Raw genomic sequence first — 12160 nt, 5'->3', positions numbered from 1 at the left:
CCTCCAAGATCATCTAGTCCAACCTCTGCCCTAACACTAACAAGTCCTCCACTAAACCGTATCACTAAAAAAAAGCTCATTTATCATCTTTATCAGCCAAAGTGCATTCTTCCAGTTACCATCAAAAACATAACAAATCAAGAAGGAAGTGTCTCCATCATGAATAAAATTTGCGAAGTCATAATGTTTTGTTTTCTTTCTTTTTCTTTTTAAGGTGATGTACTGTTGGCTACAGCTTTTCTGTCCTACTCTGGTCCTTTCAACGAAGAGTTCCGCAGTCTGCTATTAAATGACTGGCAAAAGGAAATGAAAGCCCGGAAAATCCCCTTTAGTACCGACCTGAACCTCATAGAAATGTTGACTGATGCTCCTACTATCAGTGAATGGAACCTGCAAGGATTACCAAATGATGACTTATCCATACAGAATGGAATCATTGCCACGAAAGCATCTCGTTATCCTTTATTAATTGATCCACAGGCACAGGGTAAAATTTGGCTTAAGAATAAGGAAGTCAGAAATGAACTCCAGGTAACAGGAATTGTGGTGCTTTCAGAGTCCCTAGAAACTCTTAGCTGACAAAACATGTCAAATCTGTGATTCAGATAACAATTAGCAAACAGTTTTTATTAAAAAAAAAATATATATATATATATATATATAGGTAGATTGGAGATTTGACTAGATATGAAAAATGTACATTTGAAGCTTATTAATACCAGTAGCTCATTTTTTTAAAGGAATTTGTTTGAAAGAAACATAAACTACTGGAGACCAACCTGAATGTGTAATGTCTGATACAGGCTGAAGCATATTTGCAGAATACTATAAACATTAGAAAAAACAAATGATTAGTAAAAGTTCATATACATGTTTAAAAAAGGATGCATGGCACGATATTGTTATTTTCTCATAATCAGAAATTATTAATAATTTGTGTTGTCTTACTATGGATGTCAGTTGCTAAATATTCTGCAAATGTGTAGTGAATACAGAATTGCTCCAACATATTGTTTGAGGCAAGATACACCAAATCAATTCAAACAGGAAAGTACAAGGAAGAAAGTCTTTGTTTGCTGCAATAATAATTCCACCAACAAAACATATTTTTTAAGGTATCCCTATGTTGTGGTTTAACCCGGCTGGCAGCTAAACACCACACAGCCGTTTGCTCACCCTCCCCCCTCCCTCTCTGGGATGGGGGAGAGAAACGGGAAAGTGAAGCCTGTGAGTTGAGATAAAGACAGTTTATTAAGACAGGAAAATAATAATAACAATAATAATAATAGTGATAATGATAATAGTATTAATAATAATAATGTGTATGAAACAAGTGATGCACAATGCAATTGCTCACCACCTGTTGACCGATGCCCAGCCTATCCCCGAGCAGCCAGCCCCCCCACCCCGGCCAGCCACCCCTATATATTGTTTAGCATGACGTCAGATGGTATGGAATACCCCTTTGGCCGGTTTGGGTCAGCTGTCCTGGGTCTGTCCCCTCCCAGCTCCTGCTGCACCCCCAGCCTGCTCGCTGGCAGGACAGAGCGAGAAGCTGAAAAGTCCTTGGCCTGGTGTAAACACTGCTCTGCAACAATTAAAACATCAGCATGTTATCAGCGCTCTTCTCATCCTAATCCAAAACATAGCACCCTACTAGCTGCTAGGAGGAAAATTAACTCTGTCCTGACTGGAACCAGGACACCCTAAAAAGGGTAGAGGAGTTTGAAGGACAATAATAAATTGGCTCTTAGACTATTAATAGGAAATACATGTCCTTCATATTGATTCCTCTGTCAGCGTGGAACCCTAGTCATATTTAAAAAAAAAAAAAGAAAAAAGAAAAAAGATGATGATTAGACTTTAATTTTAGAGTTATAAACAAACTAAGTTGAATGTGCTTTGTGTATGTGTTGAAAAGTTAATCACAATTGTGCTAAGAATAACTTAGTAAAGCAAAGACTATTTAATGGCTTATTCAATATATAAAACACTAATTTTTGAGGAAAAAGCCCTAATCTTGGGATTTGCCTTGCTGTGATTTGACTTGGGTAAGTTATCCACGATAAAACTGACGTTGATAAAAGGTTCCTGTGAATTTGTTGTCTAGTTGCACTCATAAGTTATCAAAACTTTTCGTGCTCAGTGTTGTCTTACTCCTACTCTTGTAGTCGAAAACTAGCAGTTTGCATTCAGTGACATCTGAGAATACAGTACACTGATGCTTATCTCTTGTAGTCACAATCTTTGCCATAATTTAGCTATAGGACCATTGTTCTTGTCGGTAATTTATCTGAATAAAATGAATTAATCTTTGAATATAAGACAAGCATTACGTTTGGTTACTGGGCGAAACATAACATATAGGTCCATGATTGTATTTTTAGATCACTTCTTTGAATCACAAGTATTTCAGAAATCACTTAGAAGACAGCCTTTCTCTGGGAAGACCTCTTTTGATAGAAGATGTTGGAGAAGAGCTTGACCCAGCACTAGATAATATTTTGGAAAGAAATTTCATTAAAACAGGTTCCACCAATAAGGTAAAATCAAAGCAAATGAACAAACAAGCGGAAACTGCCTCCTACCTGTCCTCAACAGAAAATCTTTTATTAAATATATGCCTCCAAAAGGTTAAAATGTTTTAAATTTGATCAATGCTAATACAAAATAAAAAAGGTTTTAAATTTAAACTCACAAATAGTTAATATATTTAACCTATAGTGTTTCTTATCCCTTTGTTTATGACAATTCTAAGTGAAGAAGGTACCAAGATCTCTGTTTGCCTGGTGTAATGTTCTTCATTTAAGGGATGCAATGATGAAAAGTAACTGGAATTGAAAGAATCTGTGAACACATCAGTTAAACTATTCTATGGATATTTTCAACAAGTTCTTTGCATCAGACATGTAATTTTAAGCTGGATGTTTATGCTTTTGAACAGAAAGATGTAAACTTTGTTTCTACATGTAGTACCTCCAAGAGTGTGCACTGTCACTTGATGTCTTTTTCTTACTTTTCTTAAGGTGAAGGTTGGTGATAAAGAAGTAGATGTGATGAATGGCTTCAGGCTTTACATTACCACAAAACTGCCAAATCCAGGTTACTCTCCTGAAATTAATGCTCGAACCTCCATCATTGACTTTACCGTGACCATGAAAGGTCTTGAAAATCAGCTCTTAGGAAGAGTCATTCTCACAGAGAAACAGGTAAAAGAAATAATTATATTTTTCTCCTGACTATGTGTCTTATATTTACCTGTAGATGATTTCACTTTCATTTCAATTTATTACTCTTACTTCCCATATTGCAGAGTAATTTTCTGTCTCTCTGTTGTGACTGTTCTTACTATAACCTGTTTAAGATGTTTTAAAAGCTGGAACAGAAGAAAAATGACTCAGTCAACCAGAAGTTTCTGTCTGTCTTTTCTCTTGCAACCATACCATACTCTATTTTTCCTGCCTCACTGAGGTATAACGTCATGAACATTGTCTGTGAAAAGGAAAATGGTCTGGAATAGAAACTGATATTCTTCTGCCTAGACACTGTGGAACTCGTGGCAATGTAACCTGGTGCAAAGGACTTAGTTACTTCCTTGTTGCAAGGGGAAATGGTCTGCCTAACTAATCTGACACTGCAGATTCATTAATTAAGCAAGTCCAAGTTCAGGATGACAATGCCAGTAAGCATGCCACCAGCAGTTCTGGATCTTTAGAACTATTGGATACTATATTCCTTAAATATAAGGTGGACCACTGTTGAGGTTAAAAACCAAACTATGAATCTGTGATACTATGCATCTATGACTGTATTTGCTAAAATTTGGCAACAATTCCAGTTTACCTTCACTGGAGAGGAATGTGTTTGTTCCCTTATTGTGGCAGCTATTGAGCTATTTTATTTTATTTTTTTCTTCCCCTTCCATGTAAGACTTTCCAGTGTAATGGCTGAAGTAATCTTGTTAATGTTAAGTAGTTGCATTTCTCTGATCAGTCCATGGAACTCATGAGGGAAACCATACTCATTCTATGAAGACTTATATTCTATCAGACAGCTTCATTGCGCTATCAGCTTAACTTCAACCAGTGACAGCTTGTCAACTCACGTAATGGAATGATCACTGTCTGTCTGAAACATACCATGATGTGTACATTCACAAAGCCTCATGTTAAACTTTACTTCTTGTCCCTGCAACTCAATATATTCCTCAGGATGACAGTTGTTTTATCATCAAATTCCTTCATCACAATTTCCTTTTGATTATGCAGGCAAATACATTATCAGAAGGCATGTGCTTTTTCATGTTCTTCTACCAATAAAAATAATCATTGAAAATGGATCAGAGAGCCCATTCTAGTGGTCAGCTCTACTAACTGACATCTCTGAAGGGAAAATATCTATGTTCTTGCAGAGCAGTTAGGGGTCACTGCCTGTACTGTCAGGACTGTTGTGCTAGACTGTTGTGCTAGGACTCAAGTTGTGTTGGCATGTTTGTTTTCTCCATGTTGTTTTCACGGTGCTTCATTTAACAACCTGAATGTTGAATAATTCCTTGTTAAATTCTGCTTGTTCTTCTCCAGCCCAGATAAGCAAACATGAAGGCAGTACAGTTGAACATGGGACTCTTGACTAAGTTCAGATGCAAAAAGGAGGTACACTGAAGGTGGAAGCAGGGACAGGCTACTTAGAAGGTATAAACAGATATTGCCTGTACAAGTAGGAATGGAGTTAAGAAAGCCAAAGCTCAGTGGTAGCTGAAACCAATGAGAGAGGTGAAGGCCAAGAAGAAAGGTCTTTGTAAGTATTTTGACAGCAAAAGGAACGCTAAGGAAGTTTGGTGCCATTGCTCTCTGGGGCAGGGAACCAAGTTCCAAGGGATATGGAAAATGATGAGGAACTTGACAGGTAAGAATTGCCCTCAGGCTTCCTAGAACCCTGAATCTATTAGAAGAGTCTGTGGGAGTTGAGCAGTACCCACTATAGAAGAAAGATTTAAGGATCGCTTAAGCTAATTAGATATACACAAGCCTGTGGGACCAGATGCGATGTTTCTGATGGTGCTGACAGATCTGGCTAATGCCATGGTAGTCTGTTCTCTGTCATCTTTGAAAGGTTGTGATAGTAAAGGGAAATTCTTAATGACTGGAACCTGTCTGCAAGAAAGGCAAAAGGGAAGATCCTGATAACTACAGGCTGGCCAGCCTCACTTCAGTACCTGGAAAAAGTTATGGCCCTGAGAAACTGACCTATTTAGACATTCTTTGAGCAGGGGGTTGGAGTAGATAATTTCTGGAGGTCCCTTTGTGGTGGTTTTACTTTGCTGGGCAGCTGAACTTCACCAGAACTGCTCTCTCACTTCCCTTCTTCCTCAGAAGATGGGGAGAAGTATGCTGGAAAGGAAGGAAAAAGAAAAAAAAAAAAAGGCTCGTGGATTGAGTTAAGGAAGTTAAGGATAATTTAATTAAAGGAAAAGGAAGAGGGAAAGAGGGAAGAAAACAAGCAAAGGCCACGCAGAAGCACAGAGAAAGAGAAAAAAAAAATCTCTACTTCTCATCAACAAGTAATGTTCAGCCACATCCTGGGAAGCAGGGCCTCAGTACGTGTAGCGGTTGTTTGGGAGGACAGACACCTTCATAACAAGAACCCCCTCCCCTCCTTTCCCATGTTTTATCGCTGAGTGCGACATCATATGGTATGGAATATCTATATTCCATATTCCATATATTATTATTATTATATAATTATTATTTAATTGGATGCTAGCATTCTTTTAATGCTATACTTTAAAAATTTGTTTCTACTTCATCAAACCTAAATAATGCTTTTCTTGCTTTGTAATAGCTACCCATTTTTTTCTTTAGTTCCAGTAGGCATCAGTTGATTAAAATGGAGTTAATTTTCTTATATTTTATTTGATCAGCGCTTGTCAGAATCTTTTGAATTTGTTCTCATATCTTCTATGCAATATGATATTTACATTACACTTTGACAACAGTCCCAATAAATCTCTTCTAACTGGTGATGATGATTTATTATGCCTTTTGTACAGTAAGAAGAAAAGGATTTAAATCTGATAATGAGATGAAGATGATTTTTTTAAAATCATTTTTAAGGTTAAAGTACTTTCTTTCCAAGAACAAGTCTTGAAATAGTTACGAGTGTTAAGCAGAATGTAGGAGTAAGAAGACCACAAGTTTAGAATGTGAAAAAAAAATGTGTGACAAGTCTGTATAACTGAAATGGTGGAGTAAAAACTTTCTGTAAATGTTGCTAAGGTCTTAGGTTCATGATGCCTCTATCACTTTATGAGAAAGCATGTATTTCCCAGTGTTGTCCATTTCTTTGGAAGAAGTAGCAGCCTAAATACAGTGCTGACGTGGACTTGGAAAAGGTGGACTGAACACAATTTTCAGCTTTGGAAACACATTCTTAAAACTATCCACCAGACCTTTGTAAATGGTGCAGGAGTACTTGTGTAGACATAGCTAATATATCTATCATCCATCTCACTTATTATTGATAACCAGGAAAAGATTCATATTATCCCTATCTTCTGAAAGACTGTTAGCCCTTCCTTTCACTTTTTTTCATCCTTTTTGCTCACTGTATTGAAATATATATAGTTTCATATATAGTTTCATATATATAGAAACATGTATAGTTTCATATATATAGAAACATATATAGTTTCAGTACAGTATTTTTCTTTCTGAGGGATTTGTAATGTTTTAAATTTTTTTTGAATTTAGGAGAAATAGAAGAATAAACGGAAAGACATTGTATCTCTGAACAACTTATTTTTCTGAGTATTTTAAGCAGCAATTCTTTTCATTTTTATGTAAAGCTGTTAATCAGCATATATCTATCTTTTATACATGACTTCTGGGAAACAAAGTAATTATATAAACCACATAGCTTGTATTACTAAAAATAATCAACTAAATACCTGTAGCTAAAGAACTTAATTTGAGTTCTACATGCTTTCTTTTCTTAAGCAATGAAACATTTTGGTGATAGCCCTGTCCGATGGAGGAATATTTTAGATCTTCTTCTTGAAAGCTTTGATGCTTGATTAGTTGACTAAGGATGCTTGTTGTTAAACAGAATATGTTTTCAATATGGTGATTGGAAAACAGGGCATAAATGAAGAAAGCATTAGTTAAGTTAAAGCTAAACCTGTCATTGGAAAGGTGTTTGCCCCTGTCTTTGTCTGAAACAGAGAAGAAAAGCAATTAATTTTTTGGACTTCTAGTTCTATTAGGACATGATATCAGCATTCTCTATAGTATTTGCTGAAACAATTTGTTAACATGTACTTACATAGCAGGTTTGGAAACCTGACAATAGACCTACTGTCAGAAATACCACTGGAATTCTTTCTGCAAATTAGTGCCGTTACTCTTGACCTACGCTGTTTCAGTAGGATAAGTACTTTTAAAACTAAATACCTTGTTATATCTTGTTTTTGATTGCTCTTCTGTTTTCCAAATATTACCATGTATCTCAACAGGAATTAGAGAAAGAAAGAACAGATCTTATGGAAGATGTGACTTTAAACAAAAGGACGATGAAAGAGCTGGAAGATAACCTTTTGTTCCGACTTACAAGCACTAAGGGTTCTCTGGCAGATGATGAGAGTTTAATAATTGTACTGAGTAAGACTAAAAAGACTGCTGAGGAGGTAACACAGAAACTGCAAACTTCTGCTGAAACAGAGGTACAGATCAACTCAGCCCGTGAAGAATACAGACCTGGTGAGTGTGAGATAGTGATGAAAGGCACATGACTGGAGAATACAGTTAAAAGAACAATATCTAGAGTAAGAGAAATGATAGGATGAAATCAGGAGGGCTGTAGTGGGTTGGAAGCATCTGTGTTTTCCTGTAAGTAAAATGTATCTAGGAAATGGCATGTTGAGCTGTGGTGGACAAAATAATCAATGTTGTATTTCATGTGAAATCTCTAAAATGGAATGATCTATTTTCTCCCCAGACTTCCCACTGCTCCATGCAGGAGGGTAAGTGTCTATATAGTCTACTGGAGAAAGAAGCTTGAGAAGGTTTGGTTGCTACTTCTCAGCTGTTAAAATGTTGACAGTTTTTATGGACTCTCAATGAGACTAGTCTTTAGGGTATTTAGGTAACTGTACGATTGGGTTCAAAATGGCTCTATTTTAGGGAGCAGTATAATGGTAAATGCTTTGAATCTGTTTTGGGGAATGTTTTACTTATCCTGTCACAGATCCTTAAGTTATAGTCAACATGTTTCATCTGTCTTTTGGCTTTTAACTGACAAGTGAAACCATATGAAAAAAGTGAAAGAAGGTGCTCTCTGGAATTGTGTTATACCTGCATTTTAGGAAATGGTACAGTTAATGTAGCAGAAAGCACTGCAGATTTTATAAAATGTTTGTATTTAAAATTGGATGGCTGCTAAAAGTAAGTTAAATCAGTGCTGGGTGAGTTAAATCAATACAATCTATTTGGCTTTTATACGACTCTTGTAAAAGTCGGTAAGAGAAATTTGTTTGGATACTCGAACTACTTCAAACTGTCATACTTCTTACATGGTCTACTAATGAACTGAATATTTCAATATACCATCTAGTTCCTTTCCAAATATACTCAGAATTGCAAAAAGATTTATTTATTCTTTTTTTTGCTAATGCATAAATGAAGATTAAATTAACATTTTAATTATTTTTTGGCCAGTAAAGAATAGAGCAACTCAAAGACCTTTGATTAGTATATATTCTAAAACTCAATGTGTTTGCTGTAAAGATTTAAAGTTTTCTGCTTTGCATTTCTGCTTTGAACACAGTCTTGTTTTATGTCCTTCAGTTGCAACTCGAGGTAGCATCTTATACTTCCTTATTACTGAGATGAGCATGGTCAATGTGATGTATCAGACTTCACTTCGGCAGTTTTTGGGGCTTTTTGACCACTCCCTATCCAGGTAATTTGGCTAAGCAGAAGTATCATTTATACATATCCAATCCTGGAGATGGTTGTAGTACAGTAAAGATTTGTTGTAATCTAATACCAGAAAGAAGAGTGTTGCCAGTTACAATCTTGACAGGAATTGTCAGTTTAAAAACCCGTAGGCCTTTGTCTGTTAGTAACCAAGGCAATGAACCTTCAATTGTACTTACAATCCTTAAAAATTGGGTACTAGATAATTAAAAAGCATTATACTGTGTTGATTTTCAGCTATGTGCAATAGAAAAGGATTTTTTTTTTTTCTCTTTCAGTCTGAAAGTTGTTGCTAGCTTGCTCTCTGATATTTCAGAATTCTGAGCTCTGGCTTTTTGTCTTTTACATAGCATTCTCGTTAATAAGGTCTATCCAAATTGACATTCAACTACCTACCTTTCTTCCAACAGGTCTACCAAGAGCCCCATAACTAGCAAGAGGATTACTAATATTATTGAACATATGACATATGAAGTGTTCAAATATGCAGCCCGAGGACTTTATGAGGAGCACAAATTTCTTTTCACGTTATTACTTACTTTGAAGATTGATATACAAAGAAACAGAGTGAAGCATGAAGAATTTCTGACCCTTATAAAAGGTTTGAACTACAGAATGGTTTTAAATAGAGCACATACATTATTGCAAAAAATTTGTGAGCTGTGGTTGTGTCTCCTAGCCAAGCTATTGCTTCCTTTTGAACATGAGAAGTCAGTCAAGTGAAAGAATGCATGCTTATTATTCTGTTCTGGTGACAGACAACATCATATGGTAGTTCTAATTTATAGGAGTACATTGAATTTTAATAAGTTCAGCTTCGAGAATTGTGGCAATTTAAAAGGAAAATTGCTAAATATCCTTTCAGTTGATATTTATGTCTACTGTTCAAATACCACCATGTATGTGGTTTGACTATAAACATTTTTTACACTTTTACAGCCTTTATTTTATTTGGTAATTGAAGGCAGACAAGAGAGTGGAAAGGAAAAGAAAACGATGCTAACAGTTTAGAAGAATATCAGACTTTTAGCCGAACACGACAAGCTTATGGCATTAATCTTCTCTGCACGCGAACTCTGTATCTGCACTGAATAGCTTGGAGTTGCTTTATATTGGTGGTTCAAGATCCTCCAAAATATGCTTAATTTTCTAGGCAACATTTACTTATGGATTATAACTGTTAATTTTTCCAAGCTGAATCTTCAGAAAATCATTTCTAAAATGTGCATTTCTCAAGAAGCATTTATTTTCAGGCATATTGCACAAAGAAACAGTTACGTAAATCCTCAAAAAAGAACAAAGATTAAGGTGAAGGTACATGAACAAATTTAATGTAAATAAACCAAACTGCAAACTGTACTTCATCAAAGATGTCTTAACTTACAGGTGGTTAAAAATCTTGATTCTTGTAGCTTGTGTTTTATTTTTATTTTGTTTTTGCTTTCTTTTAGTTTAAGTGGAATTCCAAGGAAGGCAAATGCACATACTGAATAGATTATTACATTATCTACAACAACAAAAATTTGAAGAAAAAAATGAAATTCGGCTTCATAACTTTTTTCTTCATAAACTCAAGCTTATTCTTTTACATTAAATATAGGCTTAGCTTGTGGAGGGAAGATGATATGAATTTTAAAATGTTATGCTTTAAAGTGGGATGAAAAATAAGATTTGAAAATAAATTTTGCATGTTACCTACTCAGAAATTTCTTTATGACCATCCTATATGATAATGTGTTTCTCCAGACTGGGAAGACTTTCTGGTCATGTGGTATCTAGCTTACATTTTCCTTTTTTTTTTTTTTTTCTTTTGGGGTTGTGTGTGTGTCTCTGAGAATTCTGATTATAGCTAATTCCCATTTTCTTTCAGGTGGTGCTTCTCTGGACCTTAAAGCTTGTCCTCCCAAGCCAGCAAAATGGATCCTGGATATGACTTGGCTGAACTTGGTGGAGCTCAGTAAACTTAGCCAATTTTCAGATATTCTTGACCAAGTAAGCAACAGCTTTTTAAAAGGAATCTCTTTTCTTTGAGGGTGAATATTTGATAATGACAAGGATCAAGATCAAGACATGGAGCGAGAAACTGGTTTGTTTATGAACAGAATGGAAATGGTAGCCCCGAAATAGTCAGTTTTGGCCCTGACTGCTTAGCAATCTGTATAAAAAGACTTAAAAACAAAAAACAACAAAACAAAACAAAACAAACAGCAGCAACAACAACAACAACAACAACAACAAAACAACCACCACCAACGAAAACAACACAGTAAAATGAGAAGAAAGTAGAAACTTTCACACACTACAATTATATTGCTTTCATACTGGGATACAACTTATTATCCCCTTAAGGTTGTTAGACTTTCTTGCATCCCTGTTGTGCTTTCTTACTCATGTTTTATCATGTTTGTTCCAGTATTTCACTGATTATATGCAGTAAGAATGAGGGAATGAGTGCTCAGTAAATTCAACACTTGTATGAATAACCTTAATGAACACTTAAGTGTATGGTAAAATGGAGTAAATAAATTGCATTTGGTATATGTGAAGAGTACCATCTGTACTGTGAGGAGCAGATATGTACATAGTGTTCCAAAAGCTAACAGCCTAGCTATGTGTGTTCTGACCTTGCTATGCTATTATATTAGTAATGGAGAATAATTAGTAGTAGTCCATCTTTTCTGAATAGGAGTACTTGAGGGCATTGTTGCATTGTACAATTTTGTGCTTAAAATCTGAAGGCTTATTGTCTCTTTTCTTAATACCCTTGCTAACCTGTGTAGTAACACTGATAAACAAATGCTTGTGAATGGATTAAGTGTCTCTGACACTCATTAATATTTTCTGAGCTTGTTGCAGTTGAAATGTGACTTGTCTGTTTATTAAGATTTACTCCTTTAATGGTATAACTGCAGATTTCCAGAGCAGAGAAAGAATGGAAAGTCTGGTTTGATAATGAGAATCCCGAAGAAGAACCAGTTCCTAGTGGCTATGATCAATTCCTGGACTGCTTCAGACATCTTCTTCTTATCAGATCTTGGTGCCCTGACAGGACCATAGCTCAGGTACATTTATGTCATCACATAGTTTATCCAGGTGTTGATAGGATAATAATCAAAGGATTGCAGTTTAGTACATTTTAATTTAATGATAAAAGCATTTTTCTTATGGACCTTTTCAGTGAATTTTCT

General features: G+C 35.6%; 1 protein-coding gene across 12 annotated transcripts in view; it reads left to right on the top strand.

The window, feature by feature from the left end:
- Positions 1-12160, top strand: part of DNAH5 (dynein axonemal heavy chain 5) — a 151030-nt gene that overhangs the window by 119382 nt on the left and 19488 nt on the right. For 10 of the 12 annotated variants that reach the window (XR_014578970.1, XR_014578971.1, XR_014578972.1 and 7 more), the window contains 8 exons: positions 215-531; positions 2388-2543; positions 3027-3209; positions 7511-7754; positions 8841-8955; positions 9383-9573; positions 10843-10964; positions 11885-12034. Coding sequence is in view for 7 of the 12 variants with exons in the window: in XM_083822381.1 (XP_083678507.1) it covers positions 215-531; positions 2388-2543; positions 3027-3209; positions 7511-7754; positions 8841-8955; positions 9383-9573; positions 10843-10964; positions 11885-12034 (1478 nt within the window). In the remaining 5 variants the exon portion in view is untranslated. Of the gene's footprint in view, positions 1-214; positions 532-2387; positions 2544-3026; positions 3210-4580; positions 4798-7510; positions 7755-8840; positions 8956-9382; positions 9574-10842; positions 10965-11884; positions 12035-12160 lie in introns of those variants that run through there. The other 2 variants (XR_014578973.1, XR_014578974.1) reach the window with 2 other exon arrangements.

This window comes from Anser anser, assembly GCF_964211835.1.
Source record: "Anser anser genome assembly, chromosome: 2".
Taxonomy (NCBI): domain Eukaryota; kingdom Metazoa; phylum Chordata; class Aves; order Anseriformes; family Anatidae; genus Anser; species Anser anser.
Note: the sequence above shows the minus strand (reverse complement) of the source record. Positions and strands in the feature narration are given on the sequence as shown.